Source organism: Falco peregrinus, chromosome 5, assembly GCF_023634155.1.
Source record: "Falco peregrinus isolate bFalPer1 chromosome 5, bFalPer1.pri, whole genome shotgun sequence".
Lineage (NCBI taxonomy): Eukaryota > Metazoa > Chordata > Aves > Falconiformes > Falconidae > Falco > Falco peregrinus.
In genome coordinates, this window is record NC_073725.1 from 42073883 (window position 1) to 42092797 (window position 18915).

Sequence of the window (18915 nt, forward strand, 5' to 3'; positions counted from 1 at the left end):
ACACTAGTCTCAAAAAGCCACTAATGAACTTTGTTCATTAGAACCTTGCACAGGTCTCTATTGTTTGTCAGTTCGTGCTCTGTCATACTCCCGGCAAGGCCAAGGTTTACCCTAGGAACTCACCATCTCTCAGGCCGTCATCCACTTTTAACAAGAGAAGCGAACGCAGGGCAGCGTGGTACCCGCCGTGGCCGCGAGCTGTCTGGGGAGCCATGCCCTTCCCTTGCACCTGTGCTTCCAGCTGAGCTCTGCTCCAGGGCAGTGAAAGACAGAAAATGACAATGTTTGTGCCTAACTGGTTGTTGACTAAAATCTGATGCTTCCATCGCCAGCCACCTAGCATCAAGAGACAGCAGCCAGATCTCGAGGGGATTCTCCACCCTCCACCAACTGCGCCAAATCCACAGGGATTCATAGGAAGGTCAAAACCGCAGCGGACGTTCACAAAGCCCCATGCTGCAGCCACCCACAAGGAAGAAATCAAATCCTCCTGATCCCTGCAGACAAACAGCTGAAGCCATGCTTGACGGGATTTGCAGTGGCTTGCCCACTGCTATCTTTAAAGCTTATGTAGCTTTACCTGCAGGCGGTTCAGATGTTTGTTTTCTTTACTGCTTGCTATCCCTTTTATGGGGTTTTAAGTAAACTTCATGGACAAAGATTGTATCGTCCCTTGATTCCAAATATGAAATCAGTTTGGTGTGGACTCCCAGCAACAGTTTTCTGGGCCACTAAACCAAAAATGTTTATATTCACCATATGGTCTTCCCTTATTTGAGAAACTTTCTGTTTTGCCACCCGCTCAGTAGGATATAGATGTCTCCTAGTTTGATCCAAATACAGATATTTCTCTTTTTCCCATGTTACACTTCAGCGTGTTAGCAGAAGCATCACCTGTACATCAGCTGGTTTTTTCTTGGTCCTTGGACAATTAAAAAATGCTGGTTTACGTCTAATTCTTTTGGCCAGCAAGAGTTCACAGGTTTCTCTCTAACCTATTACCAGGTGATTTTGAGTTGTATTTTACAGCTTGCCATCTACTTTTTTGTCCTTTTTCTCTGTTTTGTGTTTTCTATATTTTATTTTAACCAAGATGGCTTCTCAGCCACTATAAAGTTTTGTATGTTTGTGGAATTATGGCTTTTTCAGTATTCACTGAGAAATCTTCAAAGAGTTCCAAGATTTTTTTAGAACCTCATTGACACTTTAATATCATTGACACTTCAATATCATGTCATAACTAATTATTGCAGCAATCACGTTAAGGAATTACTTCCCTGTAAGTGACTCTTTGTAATAGTTACGAAGTGAGAGTTCTGATGAGGCCAGTGTGAATTCTGATTGCTGCAGTGTGAATTCCTCTTGCCTGTCCACCATGGGTGACATTGAAGAAATGAACTTATAATTCGTTCTGGGTTGTCAGAGAAAGTGTTCCATGGTGGGAATCTGCATCCTCTGTATACCCTGCCAACAACATTTTTAATGTATGATGTACGTTAGCCTGGGTAAGGGAAAAACTAATTCTTGTCAAAGGTCAATTGATATATTTATGTCTGCCCTATTCTGAAGTTATATCTATTTTTTAAGTGTCTAGGAAGTTGCCTACAAGGTGAACTAGTTACTTTTAGATAGGAAGATGACATAGTTACTAAAGTCTCACAAGTTTTTTATATTCAGTTGCAAAACAGATTTTGAAGCTTGAAGATATAACTCAATAAATGTAATCACAGGTATTTATGTATATTGAACATAAGGCTCTGATGCTGACATTACTACTTAATGTGGTTAAGATTTAATGCCATCGCGTGTCCTTACTGTGTTAAACTTCAGTGAATGCTCGAGTACTTATCCAGCCAGGTTCTTTTACCCGATGCACGGCCTTACTGAAAGACCTTCAGCAAAGTTCTCTGTGTAAGTGACTGCAGGACAGGGGCCACTTTTTAGCAATTTCTGATTTCATTCAAATGTTTTCAACGTTTTCAAAGATGCCTTGGACAAAACCACGTAGGTCTATAGAACTGATTAAGGACAACTTCATTTTGAATATTTTGTGTTTCAGTTTTATCCTGGCTCATTCATTTTTTATAGCACTAAATGCAAAACTTTGGAATTATGTAGCAGAATGTAAAAAACCATGTTCCAAAAACTAGCAAAAGCTCATTTTCCCAGTTGGGTAGATAACAGTTTATTTTAAGTACAACGGGAGTACATATTTTTTTGACATTGTTAAATTCATAACAACTACACATACAGTAATTTTTAAAAGGTCTTACTTCAGCTGCAATTGTCATAACCAGATTTCAAACTTATTTTATGATCTAAAGTCTCTTCCATATAGCAAGGAATGGTAATATATTTCTCATAAAGAGTGTTTTAGCTCATCCAGCTTAAATGGAATCCTGATGGCAAAGTCACATATTCAGCATGAAATTTTATATACACTTGATGAGATGTAGCAGTAAATGGAGCGATGTTCGTATCCTAAAATTAAAGACAAGAACAATTAAAAGCTTTTTAGAACATCAAGATCCTATGGAAAAGCCAGTCAGAGAGATAAAAATGAGGCACAAATTGGATCATAGATGGGAAGTGACCTCAAGTCAGTGCTAGAGATTGCTGTTGCATTTCTCCCTCAGGGTATTACAAATATTTAAATCACAAATACTAAATACAGAGCAAAATATCTTGATGCCCCCCACTAGATGTCACCGTAAGGTGCACTGGAAAGCTTCTGAGGTGCCGCACACCCCTTAAGCCTTCACTTCCACACATCTATGTGGAATTCATGCCAGTATTGGCGAAACAGTCTTGCACATGACAATGTGCACGGTAAATATTCGTTTTAACCATTTACTGGGTCAGAGACAGTAGGCGATACATACCATTCCACAGTACGGCCCGACTGGAGGACAGCTGGCATCTGGCCCATCGTAAAGGATCAGGTAGTTGCTACCACAATCCCCTAGGTCATCGATGCTGATGAAATCAAAGTTCACTGTGACAATTTGTCCCTTGGGCACAGTAATGGCCCACTCACAATCAGTGTTGTTCTGGTACGTTGCTGGGTAGTTGGGACTAGCAAATGAGCCAGTGCTGCCGTATAATGTTCCGCCGCATCCTGGAAACAGACACTGTTAATTAGCCAAAAGGCTTAGTTTCACAAGATACTACATGATGTAGTAGAATTAGTACAGTATTAGTAGTAACACTGAAAAACAGAGAGAGATACCGGGAGCTGGAACAACGGGTGTGGATAACAGCATTATTCCAATAAGAAACAAACTGAGGCTCTAGCTTCAGCAGCCTTAGAAGAGTACGCAGTGGGCATTAGATGATCACTGGATATTAAAAATCAAAAACCCCAAAAGTCTTTGAAACAGGAATCAAAGCCTTAAGTCTATTCCTTGGTCAGTTCAGTTCCCAACTACTCAACTAGAGACAAATTCTTTTTGGCTGTTCTTTCAATGAAAAGTAGTGCATCTTCACCTGATAGAAAAATACAGATGACAAATTCAGAGAAAATAGTCATATTAAGTAAACTAAAGTTCATTTATACCAAAATTAAATCTCCAACAGTGGGCAGAAGCAGATACCCTGGGAGAAATGCAAGTTAATAGAGTAAGAGTGAGCATGTGCAGATCATGCCCCAGATTACTCTCAGTCTCCAAGAATTTTCAGCTTCCAGCTCCCAGAGATGGCATCTTTGAACTTAATAGTGTTTAACAGATGTCTTCCGTTAACTTCTTCAGGTACCCCTCAAATTCATGTAGAATTGTAGCATCCTATGGGAAGGAGCTCCACAGCTTAACTGCATACTGTGTGAAGAACTGGTTGGTTTGGTTTGGTTTGGATCTACCACCTCCTGACTTTACCTGATGGCCTTTAGTTCTTCTATGGGAAACGTCAATGAACGTTGATCATTATTTATCATCCAATACTGCTCAATTTTATAGACCTCAGTAGTTTCTTATCCAGATTGAAAAGGCTCAGCATATGTCATACAGAAGCCTTTTTTCATGTTGAGCCATTAGTTATACTGGTTTCTTTATAAGAGGAGACCAGAACCGGGCACATCATTCAGTTTGCGTCTGAACTATGGATTTATACAGTGACTGTCTATGTGTTCTCTCTTCCCAGCAATTCCTAGTATTGTGTTAGCCTACTTGACTATTAGTGAGCAGCGAGCTCTTGTTTTCATGAAACTATTTTACCCTCAAGATCTTGCTGCTGAGTACTAGAAGTCAACTCAGAGCCCACATTTTTGTAAGTAAAGTTAGGATTGTCTTTTTTTGCCCACGTTCTTCAACACTTTCCAACACTGAGCTTTATCTTTCTTTTCATCACCAAGCCACTCGATACTGTTAAGGTTATTGTGTAGGACTTTTCAACTGACCATGAGCTTCCCTACTTCCAGCAACTTAGTGCCATGAACAAACTATTACCCAGCTATTCATTGCCATTTCATAAGCCATTTATGAATGTGCCTATGATACCGTCACTACACAGCATTATAGGTAGGTTATTTTCCTGGGGCAAATTTCAGTCCTCCTCAGGCTTAGCAGTGTCTAGATCCTAGGGCATAACTGGACTATTAATGGAGCAGGCTGACCACCACGACCACTCTGTGGATCCCCAGACAGATGTTACTGATACTTTCTGACCTCTCAGTGAAAGAGGCAGATCTTCATCCTAAGTGGACTTTATCATCTGAGGTTGTCAACGTTAGAGAAAGGGAATTGCTTCTGTCACATAAAATGGATCTCATCCCACTCATCTTGAGGAACATCTACCTCTCTGCAGTGACTGAATGGGGTGGGCGATGGGTGCTTGGGAAGGTCTTAAGTGTTGATGAAAACCGAGCAGGCCGAATTCCGCATTTCTGTATTTTCCTGCTGTGTACAATTGCTAAGTGATATTACTTTGGAATTACAGCCTTACCATTTGATGATGAAGTCCAAGTAATTTCATATCCATCACGAGCCCCTGAAATATCACTCTTGAAACGAAGGTAGACAACGTGATTTTGGGGGAAGATGGGACTGGGCACACTGTTTCCACAGAACCTGCCAAGTAGTGGTGATTGCACATCACTCCCATTTCTGACCTTCAAGGGACAAAAACCCCACTGTCAGCATTAAATCCCGATGCCTGTTATATACCAGTACAATTATGCAGGGACACAAGCACAGCACAAACTATGTAGCGACTTGCATGCATACCATAATTATAATTTTAATACTGTTATTTTTCCTACTATATATTCTTGCATAGAAGGGAAAAGAGACCATTAACCAGTCTGCCTGAGTTTTGTAAGTAATTGCACAGAACAAGTTTCATCAAAAACAGGTAGCTAAATTTTATGGTGTGGTTCATCTCCTGACCGAAAAAAATTACTTGACTAGTAGCGAAGATGTGCTTTTGCAATTCAAGTCCATGTTTTACTTTTCATAAGAAATTTTAATATTCCAGATGAAAAGATTAATTATTTGCCCTACAGACCACTCTTTTCCCTGGCCACATTAAACACAGGTCATATTACATAGCTCAGACTAAATCTGATTTTCTTCTGAGCTCCGATAATGCTGGTGGTCAGATCCATTTCTTGAGAAAGTAAAGAGGTTATGAAAGGAGAACTAAATAATGATTCTGCCACAGACATCGGATTCTTGTCATCTGACCAGTGAACAGGGAAAGCTTCAACAAGGTTGAAAGGACAGCGTGAGGATTGTGTAGGAGGGTATGCTTTTTATTGACACAAAATACCTTTGCAAGTATCCTACACTTGTTACTAGAGCTCTTTTTTTTTTTTTTTTTTAAGAAAAAATGCTTTTTTAGGAAAAAAAATTATTTTCAAGAAAAATAACAAGCAGATGGATTCTACTGCTGGAATGAAAGCACTCAGATTTATGGCTTTCTGTTTATGCACAGATGTTAATATTGGATGAAAACTACCCCAGCTTGCCCTGTTAACTGGGTAACATCAACAAGAGCTAGGTAAGGATGAGTTAGCTGATGATGAAACTGTTTATTCATTGGTTTTGCACTTACTATAGTGTCTATTGTTTCAGCTCTTACTGTAACATCTCAGTCCCTTCCACCACAAATCTGTAGCAATAAATTAGTCCCTAATGTCAATTCAGCTCAGATTTGATCCAAGCTTATTAATTTCCCTTGAATTCAGCAAATTTTGACGCATGCCCAGAAAATACGTATACTTGTTTGATACCTCTAGGAAATCATGTGAACACTGTACGCTGTCTTCCAAGCTGAAAGCATGGAAAAAGAGAGAAATCGTGTGATTCAGGGGAGCTTGTAGAATGATAGAACAGTCCATATTACTGGGGTGACGACCAGGCCAACCAGGGCTCTTCAGGTAACCAAACGGCTGGTTATACACTCTGCTGCATCCTTGAGACAGAAAACCAGAAACATGTAAAGATTTCAGATCTCTGTATTGCTTTTCACTGTATGAAATAAACAAAGAGAATGGTAGGTAGACTTTTTAGACATTTCTTCAAGCTTACCTGTAGCTTGATAGGTAAATCTGACTCCATTATTAATCATGTATTCATCTGATTTGAAAGTCACGATGGCAGTGCGATCATAAGAATAAAATTCAGGGACTGGAAAAGTTTCAGTGCCACAGAATCTATGGACTGATCCTTGGCTGTGCTGGAATTCAATACATGTCACAAGTTACTTAGTAATATAATTTGGTTTTCTACTTACTGAACTTTGGGTGAATATATCTCTCAACACTCTCTATATCAGTTATGCAATCACATTTTAAAGTTCTCATGGAAATCAATTAATACTGTCTCACCATTTAGGTTCAATTATTATGAGAAACAAATCAAATGTAACAGGTATTTTCATTCCAAAATAAGAATCAAGGAAAGAAGGTTTCAGCTAATATAACACAAAGGACATAACAGTAGGGTTTTTCTGCTGCTTTTTACAAACACTCTTCTTTGCATGAATATTCATTTTTATTATGGTTCTTGGATGGAAGGAAGTGCAATTAGTTTATGAAAACTTGCTGTTGAGCAGTATTTCCTGGGTGTTAAGTTTGGCAGCTCTGTTACTTGGTGCAACTGTAAAAAACTGTGTAACACTTACCAGGTCTAACTCAATGTCTATATAGTGTGCTTCCATGAAGTCTTTGTACCGGTTAATACACCTTAAGTGGGGCATGGTGTGGCCCTCGCACAGAATCACCAGTTAATCTACTACCAAATGGTGGGTGTCACATCTCTTTACAAAGAGTGAAGGGAGCTGAATGTGAATGGGGAATGGTATCACCAGTAAATTTCTTACTGTTGGTGAATCCTGGAGCTCCAGGTAGTTCTGAGTACAGTCCTGGCCAGAATGGAGGTGGAAGGCCTCTACCACTACCCTGACTTGCTGTTGCGGAGGGGCATCGATGACCCAAGTACAGAGAGTAAATGGTGGGTATTCATTCGGGAAGTTAGGAGACGTTGCGGTCAGGGATGTAGAAGTTGCATTATATATTCCTCCACATGGTCCTGTGTAAAACAGTAATATACGCATCGTAGAGTGAAAACCTTTCCAACTGGGGAAGAATATATATGGGACAAAATTACACTGGACAATGCAGTTTTGTATTTACCTGTGAGGCTCTAGAATAACAAAAAAAAAATAAGTAAAACACATGCTAATGCTGTGTCAATGCACGTCATAAAACTCAAATAAATGTTTTTTCCCTACAATATCAGGGTATTTGTTAATAATCTGTGAGTGTTCTGTTTTGCACTCCAGACTGACAGCCACCCTTGCAACCAGCCAAGACCAAAGAGTCTTGGGGTCTAGCCGTGGTGATTTTAGCTTGCTTTTAGATGCTGTGCTAAGGACTGTCTTTGCCCCTTCCTGAGACCGATATCTAAAACAAATTTTGATGACTTATTACTTGAATACGTATTTCCACAAAAGAGTCACAACAATATATATGCATACATGTATATGTATACTTACGATCCACTGTGGTGTAGGTGGCATTGAAACCCTCCCTTTCCACAGAATTGTCCGTGACAAATTTCACAGTCAAGGAATTACGGGTAGAAATAAAAGGAGCTGGCACTGTAGATCCACAGAATGTGCCAGCTAAATTGGCATTTTCATTATCTCCATCATAAAGCTGAAAGAAGAAAAGTATGTAAGCCACTAACAGTTTAGGCACAACAAACAAACAGAAATAAAGTTCTCTGACCCCTCCTGACATTATAATTTCTTTCACTTGAAAGCACCGTAGGTGGTCTTGTGCTTTAATAGGACGTTCTTGATTACTATAATTATTCACTGCCATAGTAACTAATTCTGTTGGACAGTGTAAATCCCATTATGGAACATGCTGGTCCTGCCTCAGAAAATCTATTGAAAATTTATTCTCTTTTAAATTGGCATTCTGTTTTCTTTTTTATATGTAATCCCAAAGTGCTCTTCAATAGAAAGGTTGATATTATTCAAGAAAATGTAGAATTAATTCCTAGTTTCATTGAGCTTTTCTAATGCTCAACAGGATCTATAATTTTCCTTGGTGGATCTCATTTAGCAGTGTTCTGCTGTCCTATGTATTTTACACTCATCCCCAAGAAAACAGCTTTCACAGGTGAGCATTGAGCATCAAGACTTACTTATTCAAAATTTTACAGATTAAAGACTTTTCAAGCAATTGTGTATGATAATGAAGCTGCAAGTTTACTTTCAAAGCGCTTGAGTTTTGTTTTGTTTCTATTCTGTGAAATAATACTCATTTATATAGGCAGCCTAAGACCAGAAGCTTGACATAAGACCATAACAATGACAAAACTATTATTAGTTTCCAGAAAGGCAAGATGTCATCTAGAGTAGTAATCTAACCCAACAAAAAAATGTAATTATATTAAGCAATTTAATTTCTTCTTAAGACCGTTTTCTATTAATGAAGTTTTACAAGGAGAGGATAATGGATTATATCTCACTAATATTTTCTTGTTAAAATACGCAGCTATCTTACTTTGACATAATCATATCGGCAAGTCTTAGCAGACTGTGCTTCAAGCACAAATGAAGTGAAGGTGAGGTTGATCAGTTTGTTTACAGGTGCAGTTATGGTCCATACACAGTCCAGATTTTTCTCATATCTTCTGGTCACATTGGAGACTGGAGAGCCAAAGCGATAATCTGAATTTGTCAAGTAACCACCACAGCCATTCCGAGGTCCTGTTGAAGAAGCAGAAGCTTTCAAAAAGTAATTCCTGGCATTTATTTAATATTCAACTCTTTCATGTCAAGCCAGCATCGTTTTTCTGTGCTTCAGAATTTTACTGTCCTGTCTCACAAAGACCATCTGAATGATTAAAAGGCTTTCAACACAAACAGTGTTAGATAGATAAGAATCACAATTAAGATTTGGTAGAGTGAATTAAGATCGTGTCTTCTCTTTGCATATAAAATCAGTATCCACTTTGAAAATGTAGCAACGGGGTTTTTTTAAAAGAGACTGCAGGAAGACAGAGGACAGAAATTAAATAGAACGGTGGTTCTTACCTGCTAATAAGAATATTTGGACAGTAGGGGGCACTGGGTTGTTGACTTTGAAAATGTGGTTAAAAATGTAGAGTTGCTTATTTTGGCAATACGACCCGTTCTGGGAGGACTGAATTTGGCAGCCTGACACTGGGACCCTGACTCATACTCAGGAATCTAGCTAAAAGGGACTTACTTCTGGAAGTGTTTTGCTTGGTGGGAACTTACAACCCCTCTGAAAAGCAAGCTGCTTTTTATTTGGATCCCACAGACTGAGCTAAGTCCTGGAATTACTCGCTGTGAAAATCTGAACCCTATCACGTTTTCAGTCGCATTGAAAGAAATTACTTTTGGAGAAAAGCCGTTATTAGAAGATCAGAACCCTTTTATCGCATCTAATTACAAACAAGCGAAAAATACTGTCTCTCTGAAGAGATTTTTCTTTTTTACTTTCTTTGTTTTTTGTACTTTGATTTCCAGAAGTTGGACTGGGCTATTAAATCTGATCAATTTATTTACTTACTTCCCCAGTTTCCATGGGGTCTCCTGGCCACTCTTTTAACTCAGGAATTCAAATAAAGTATGGTTCATACTCTTGCATTTGAGTCTGAGAAAGAGTTCTTGTAAACAGCACAGAGCAAAGCAGTAACTGCAAGCAGCCCGTTATCTCCCACACCGAATCCCTTTAGGAGAAATTGGTAATAAATGAAGCTACAGCTGCGGCCCAGCAACATGAGCGGAGTTTCAGAATTTCATCTGTGTGTGTAAAATATGCCCGTCTGGCTGACGTACAGTGACTTAACCCTAACACACTGATATACTTTCAGTCATACAAGACTGCGCCCTACTTAAGTTACAGTATTACAAAAGATCCCTCTGGTGAAAAATCAGCATCCAAGCATTCAGGATTGCATCAGTAACCCAGGGTTGGAGAACCCTGTCTTGCAAGACTGTAATGGTTAAACCAGAATGACTAAGGCTAATTGTTGTCCTGCTCTAACCAAAGCCGGAAAAACTCCACCCTACAAAGAAGCTTGCTTAAACCAAAATCTTAACAACATGAGATTTAAGCTTTTGCTATAGCTAAAAATGAATAGAAGAAACTTATTACAAAGTGAAAAAGTCAGGAATTAATAGATTCTAGTCCAGTTTTGTGGGCTGGTAATGAATTCAGAAACTTGGGAAAGTGTTAGTGTTCCTTTTAATGCCACTGCAGAAGCTGAAAACAACAGTGGGAGAAATGTGAACAATAAATCATGTTCTTACAAATAGTCTAGGAAGGAGGCAGATGTCAGACAGGAGGTTGCCTGGACCCTAAGACTGCAGTTTCACTGTATTTTTCTCTGGGTTCACCCTTCTGCATGATTTATTTAGTTCTCCTGAAACAATTTTGTTGGAGCCGTTTCCTGCTCAGCATTTTGGACGCCTTCTACTAAACATAACATTAAGCACATAATCATTAGGCATAAATTACAGTGTGACCATCCACCCCTGCAACGCTGAGTCAGAAGTGATATATGGGTCAGACACCTTACAAAAGCTCCTCTTCACCCTTTTCAGGGTTAGAGTTGCAGGGGTGCCAGTCAGACCATTGCAACAGGAGTCAGGGAATTGCCACAGAGCCATGCAACAGGAAGGCGCTCAGTGCTGTTGGATTGTCCCTTTTTTGGATATCAAATGTCTTGGCCTGTTAGTGGTGCTGCTGTAAAGAGAGCTCAGAAGACAAAAACACAAATGTAGGTAAACTGTGCATACAGCACATAAAATGGACCTCCCAGAGACAGAAACAGGCCAAATCCTCATTATCAGAAAATTAATTTTAGCTAGTTAGCCAGTAATAGCATCTAAGGGGAGATAAAATAACTAAAAGTATGACTTAGAGTTAATAAAGATGTGGTTTCATCATTAGCTTTCACAATGCCTAGCCTGCTCAGCTGGGGATGAGTCAGCTGCTTACAGGACAGTACATTATAAATAACAGCTAGACTGGAAGTCAACCAGATATCAAGTAGTGTTGCATCAAGCTGAGCAAAGAGCAGCCGTTGTTGAAAAATCTATCCATCTTGCTGCTTTTTAGTACTGATCAACATTACATCTCATTGCAGTCACTAAAAGTTACAGAACAGTGAAGCTGTATAGATCAAAGGGAATACCCACAACTACATGAAAAAACAACTGCTTAACAGGAGGGAACTCATGCTAAGAGAAACACTACTGCACTGCATTTTAGCCAGGACACAGTTTATAATTTTAAAAATCAGCACCGCATCTGAACAGAAGGCCAAATAGTAGACATCCAGCCTGCTGGTGATCATTAATGGAATAATATTGATCACTGGCTGACACAGCCAGAAAAAAATCGCACCTAAAATTTAGGCAAAACCTGGGGCTGAGAAGTCTGTTAATTTATAGAACAGACTCTTAGGTATTAAAAGCTGAACTTGATAAAAATACTGATAAATGTACCTTATAGAACAATTTGTGTGTGGGCAGAGGGACGCATGGCTGGCTGTGTTTTTTCGGTTTCTGGTTTCTTATTTAAAATAAAAATCGTAAGGCCATCATAAATCAGATTGCAATCTTGTCCTCCTCATAAACAGCTTGCCAGAGAACACAAATTATCAGAAGAACTAGGGCATACACTGTCATCACTAATTGCTTTTGGTAGGAAGCATTAACAAAACTAAAAGACTGAAAGACCATTCAGAAAAGAAGGAATTGAAGGATCCCTGTGGCAAATAAAAATAATTACAGCAGAGACCAAGCACGTGTTTCTCTGTTAAGAGTTACATCCTCTAGACATGGAATGAAGATGAAGATGAAACTTTGGAGCTGTCTGCCTTTGAAGCACAGCCAGGGTAAGGTTCATTTATACAGGTATGGATGCAACGAAAGGGAGCCTACTGAGTAGTTTTAAATCTACCAGAAACAACTAAACCCGTGGCATTTCAAAACACAACAAACAAATTTTGATGTCCTTCCCTTCTTACTAAATGAGCCCCACAAACATCTATTAGAAGACAGCAAAGCTGAAAGAACTGTTCTAGTAATGAAACTCCTCTCTCAGACTTCTGAATCACATTTATTCTCACCTACCAGCATCCCTGGGAACTCTAGGCTTCTCTCCATCTGAACTAAAAATCAGAAGCAGCAAAGATTTACTCTGCCAAGTCCAATGCTTCTTTCCTGATAGGTCTTATTTCCAGTGCAGAGGAGTGGCTGGACTAATTGTGGCTGTAATTATTAGCTCATAGATTGTTTGGATCATGGCATCAAACGTCAGGGCTCAGAAGGACATAGGGCTGGAGGGAGGAACTGTGCTGTTGTACTTCATCTCATGGCTGATACTGAAGGTTGGTTAACCTTCGCAAGCTGCGCTGAGCTGAGCTGTTCCTGTGTTTAGCAGTCACTGTACAGACATCACAACTTCACGTGGCACCAGTGCCAGCCCTGACGACCACGGTGCCTGCAACATTTCAGGAGAAGACTTCTGAAAGCACAGGACTCATTTTTTTAGTCCTTGGCCTAGCCATTAGGCAGAAAAGTTCACTGACTGGTTTGATGGCCTGGCAATGGTACCAGCAGTGACATTTAGGACTGCAAAGCCCCAGTCTCCTGCTTTAGCAGAATTTCACAAATGCAGTCAGACAAAGTTCATATTCTTAAGTTCTTACACCATTGGCTGATCCCAAATATAACAGTCCAGACATGCTCTCTGCCAAGCCTGCCCCAGTTCTGCAAAACTGTAAGGTACATACCATCCTATCCATCTCCTCAACGCCTCTCTGGGAGAACAGAGGCAGACATGCAGTCTGGCCTCATTCTAATACTTTCTAATACTCCATTAACATACTTGGCATCACAGCCACCCGGGCCTCTGCAGATCTCTCCTGCAATGTGAGTCAGAAATGTCTCCTCACCCTCCGTTTATATGCACCAGAGTACAGATTTTCAGCTGAAGAAGTCACTGACTTCAGTTAAGCTAAGACAGTTCATGCCAGCAGGAGTTCACCCGCAGGTGTGTGAAGTGCTTTTAATCTGAATACCCCATCAGTTTTTAACCATTTAGTCACTACAAAACTGTATGTAGTCACTGTGTCTGAAAATAATCTTTCACCTCGTTTTTTCAGATCAGTCAGAAATATCTTATTTAAATGTCTGCCTCTCTTCTTGTATGTCCAGTGTGCAAACCACTTCTATTTATTTTGCTCTGGGAGAAGAAATGTCACAGACATTAAACAACTGGCATTTCTGAGAGGCATTTGTAGACTATCCCTTAGCTCAACGGTTGTATTTTTTTTCAGAGATATTGAAGAGATGTATTTCAACACCGCAAGTGCTTTCTAAATTTAGTCAGATTTCAAGCTGATGCATATTTTTATAGCTAAGCCCCAAAATACATTTAGAAACAGTCCAGAAATTATGACTTATGAACACATCTTCTGAGCTTGTTACAGATGTTCTTATTTTCATAGACTATAAGATCAAGAAAATATATTATTAGCCATAATTCATTCATTATTTTAATAGATTAGCTAATCATAGGTAAGCCATGACAATGTAATGAATCTGAAATGTGCAATATATTTGGTAAAAACCGTGTGAACCAAAAGGCCAAAGAAATTTTTGTGAGAAGACTTGTGAGTTTCAGGCAATTTGCTTCTCAGCTAGACCTCCTGCAGCATCAGGTTCTAAGTCCAGGTTGGATATCTTGAGATGCACTCCTGGAAACTGGTCCTAATGGGCTGTGAAATCTCTGCCAGGCACTACTGCTTTTCCCAAGGAATGAGAAGATGCAACAGCATTCACATGCCAAGTCAAGGACATGTTTCTCTAAGATTTTTTTGTTGAAGGGAGAAAAGTTTGCAGGAAAACTGAGATTCAGCTGTGCTGAGTCCTTTCCCCCCTAACAAGCCATAACTGCTGTTGTCAGTAGAGGTGCCTGGTGCCACCTACAGCAGGTGCTAACTTTATTTACATAAATCAATGCAATGAATTACTGCTGCTGGTTTAAGAATTTAGAAACGACTCAGACAAGAACTCCTAACCCTGACCTATGTAATAGAATAACCAAAACAGTATTTTACACCTTATATTGTCCACTCAGAACTGGGGAGGGTGTTCAGCAATTCTGAACAATCCAAAAAAACCCCACAGCAGTTGTGCATGCTGAGCACTGCTGAAAACCCCCACCTAGAAACTGACGACAGAGTGAGCCAAGCTTTCAGTCTGCAGGGCAGAATTGGACTTAGAACTATATTGTATATATATATATAAAATATATATTGGGCAAATTTTTTGTTGATAAAATAAAATAGAATAAAAATGCTGTGAAAATTTTACTGGATCCTTTTTTTAAAAGTACACTTTAACTTCATTAGGGGAGAGCATAATAGTAAACCCATCAGTGATAGCCAGTGTATTGAATTCCAAACAGGAAATAAGTAATTCAATACACAGCTAATAGAATAAGGGAAAGCAGATATCTGCGAGTGATTTATCAGGTAAGTTACAGATCACTTTGTCAGGAGGAAAAGCATATAGATTATCATCTATTTCTGTAATATGCATACTAGATTATTTATGTAAATTACCTATTAATGCATTTTTCTGGTATATCAGAGCAGGTTTCTTTTTCCAACTATTTTTCTCCTGAACTCTATTTGCTTATTGTTTTTTTTTCTTATGTAAAACAATTAATATTCATTCAACAGAAATGCTCATTTGAATAAAAAGGATAGAGGGATCTTTTGAGGAAAAAACTGGGAAACTGAGGACAATGCAGAGGACAGGGTGTTTAAGGAATTTCAAATTCCAAAAGCTTAATGGTTGCCAAAGGTTTTGGAGGCATTTTGTCTGCCTTAGAGCCTACACCATTAGTTTTCTCATTGTTGTCACCCTATTCTTCTTGCCTGTCTACAACCGTCTGGTTTTCTTCATCTTGTGTTTAAATCATAATCTCTTTGTGACAGCAGCTTGTTGCTTTATTCTACCTGTGCAGTGCCTGGCTCAGTGGAATCGCAGCCCATGAGCTTGATAAGCCCAGAGGTAATGCAAACAAGGGACAACATTGGTATTAATACAGGTACACCGTACTGCTCTTTTACTAAGCATAAATGTGACATTATCCTCCATGTTCACAACAGATAGTGTAAAAAACGGGAGGGGAAGGGGCTGGTACAGCTTGAAGTCCAGCAGAATTTAGGGCTATAGAGAAAAAGCAGGCAGTATTCCTGCCCTCCTCCATCCCACCTTCCCCGCTGTCCCAGCTGTTTCAGTTTTGCCTGCATTTTGTGAAGAAAACGCAGGAAAGCTCAGGAAGAGCTTTCTGACTCAACCCACTTATCTAACCATGTGTAACACTTTGCTTCTCGTAAATTCACGCAGCTTCCTCAGACAGCTTCAACGAGCTGCACTTCAGAAAACCCCTAGATCCTTCTGTGATGGTTTAGGATGTGATATATTTTTCATTACTGAGGCAACGGAGCTATGTACACGAGCACAGAGAGCTGCCAAGGAGGAATGATGTGCTGTTAATAAGGTCACAGCTACATTTCCCCACAGCCGTTGCTGACTCTTTAAAAACGAGAAAAAAATCCCAAACCCTTACACGTCTTCTCAGCCTTTCTATCATAAGCCTCAAAGGGATCACAAATTGGGGTGAGAGGGTCACCCCACTGCCGAATGGGAGTACTCAGAAGCTCCATTTATCACTGAAGTACGAAGCCCCTGCTATCACAGCAGGGATGGCAGAAGTATGTGCAGGTTCTGCCCCTGCCAGCCAGGGTCAGCTGAAAAGCTCAGGTCTCCCCTTAGAGCTGGAGAGATAATTAGGAGGTCTTTGGCTGAGTCACAAGCTTAGTACACGCAGACCTCATTCTTTGGGGAGAGATCTTAGTTTTCCTTCTTTCACAGAGATATTTCATGTAATCAAATGCCTTAAGCTGATATTGATTTACCTCATCCGTTCATTGATCATCTAGAGAAGCACACGCTTGCTGTGGAAAGGAGGTATAATTCGCATTTTACAGACTGAAAACAAAGGCAGAAAAAAGGTCAGTGGTAACTGAGGTGAGTTTTTTTCCTACAAATCTAGCACCTGGAGCAGGCTGGGAACCCCCACTCAGCCCCATTCACTAGCTCAGCCTGAGAGCTGTGTCTCAGTGGTTGTCCAAGTGACTCCAAAAATGAGGCCGGCAAGTGTCCAAACTTAGCAGCAGAGACAATGAAATTATAAAGGCTCTGAACTGCACTAAGGGCCATTATGTTCTCCTGCCTCAAATGCACCACATCACAGAGTCAGTTATGAACGAGAACATTGCTAGTGGAATGTGCACTTAACACGATACTGCACAGCGTACAGAGTAGCATGGTGAAAGGAAAGATATTTGACCAAAACAGGTGAGATGTTGCCATACCATTAAATTAATACTATTTCATACTTCGTTAGTCTCCTTTTCTGACTACTGGGGGGATTCTGAATATTCTAGTGGGTGCAGGATTCAGTGATGGAAAGAAATTGTTCTAATGAAAACAGAGCATATTTTTCTACACAGATTTCAGGGTTTAACTCTTTGAATGTCTGGTTACTGTCAGTCTTGCTAGGCTTCTGTGAGTTTCCTACTTCATCTTCTGTCTTCCCTGACACCACAATGGTTATCTGATGACCTCCTTGCTAACAGATTTCACAAGAGAGAAAGAATGGATAACCCTGGATTTTGGCAGTACCTCTGAGAGAGGCCTGATCAGGAAAGAAACTGGAAGAGCTTGTGAGGAAAGGAAATAGTTTAGTTTGCTACAAACAAGTGTACTGTTTCTGCTTGCTCCTTTCCAATACACAAACAGGGTCACTCACAACATTAAACAGACTGCAATAATTATGTTATCCAGTTGTACTTCCCTAGGGTATCTACAGAATAATGTTCTCATTGTCATCCAACAGAGAATGCAGCTTCTTGTTTCTCTATAGATACCATCTTCCTTATCCAAGAGATTTATCATTATTAATTGTCATCCGATTGCACTCGTACTCTTACAAAACCACATGGGTTTTATCTTTTGACAGACATGAGGGAGCTTCTCTAAAGCACCATTTAGAATAACAGGCTTTTAGATCTTCATGGTTTTATTCTCTTTCATTTGAAGCAGGATCTCAGACCGCATAGTACAAAGATGTCTCACTGGACAAGTCAAACGAAACATAGGACTGTGACTCATGTTTTCCTTTTATGACATACTTTTCTACTTTTTTTGCCATTATGTACTAGCATGGGACTGTCAGGATCCCTCCTATTGGCTGTGTGGTTTAGTCCCTGTGGCTTGCTTCGCACAATCAAGAAAGAAGACCTACCATTAAGCATCTCACCACCATGGCCTCTTTGTCACACAACCCACAACTCTGCATGGCCTTCTTTTCCAACTTGTAACTCCATTTCTCCTGAGTAACTCCTATAACATCACAACCTCCCTTTCCTTGGGAGCCTGCAGAAATGTCCCTCTGACACTTAGCCTAATTGTTACCAAAGTTTATTCATAACAGGCTTCTCCTCACTCTAGGAAATTATCAGGCATGGTACTGACTTGAAGAGCTTGGCTCCTTTTACATTGGTGCTTAAGAAGAATCTCTGGCAAGTTGCACAAATAAATTTAAAGGCAGTGGCTAAAGAAATTGACTGTATGCCAACAGGAAGAGCAAGAGCTTGGGGAGTTCCTGATGATCTCACCCTGGAAACACAAAGCCAGGCTGTGGGATATCTCTGACAACTGATACCTAAGGGTTTAAAGACAGCAACATGTGAAGCAACATTATTACTTGAAATAACAGTCCACAAGAGTGGTCTTAAAAATTCTTGTAGCAATTACTTAGACTGAAGCAAAGGAAGAGTTAACAATAGTAATGACCATGAGGTTCTGTGGGAATATTTTTCTTGGCAAAGCCTGTAGAACCAGTTATTTTCCTTATCTGTAAATACTTTCTTGGACTGTATCAAATGAGAAAGTTGCTGGCTGGGGATTGGGAGGGGATTCAATGACTCAGCAGAAGACTACGTTTGTTCTGCCACAAAGGCCTTTCATTCTGAACTGTCTGAGTGCCAGCTTTGTAAACGGGACAATTACTTCTTTCTAGATCTCAAAAACATTGAGTTAATTACACAGGAAACTAGTTGTGATGACATGAAATCAATTTACATGTAATAATCATTTGTTGCTTATCATCCCTCAAAAAATCAGACATAAGAAGTCTAAAAGCTCCTTTTACACCTTGATCTTAAAAATATACTACTGGGTTTAAACCTTTTTTTATGCCAATGCCCCTGATTCCTGTGTCTATCAAAACATTTAACATCCAGTGCCTTCTTCCTGTGATTCCATTTATGTTATCGCCAGCTA

The 18915-nt window shown here is 39.8% G+C and overlaps 1 protein-coding gene across 1 annotated transcript in view; it reads right to left on the reverse strand.

The window, feature by feature from the left end:
• Positions 1-2157: 2157 nt before the first annotated feature.
• Positions 2158-18915, reverse strand: part of CUBN (cubilin) — a 155117-nt gene continuing 138359 nt past the window's right edge. Inside the window, exons 64-71 of the mRNA XM_005228854.4 lie at positions 9014-9219; positions 7993-8155; positions 7318-7526; positions 6525-6672; positions 6227-6408; positions 4939-5104; positions 2883-3118; positions 2158-2481 (exon numbers count right to left, since the gene is read on the reverse strand). Coding sequence (XP_005228911.3) covers positions 2374-2481; positions 2883-3118; positions 4939-5104; positions 6227-6408; positions 6525-6672; positions 7318-7526; positions 7993-8155; positions 9014-9219 — 1418 coding nt within the window. The 3' untranslated portion in view covers positions 2158-2373. The remainder of the gene's footprint in view (positions 2482-2882; positions 3119-4938; positions 5105-6226; positions 6409-6524; positions 6673-7317; positions 7527-7992; positions 8156-9013; positions 9220-18915) is intronic.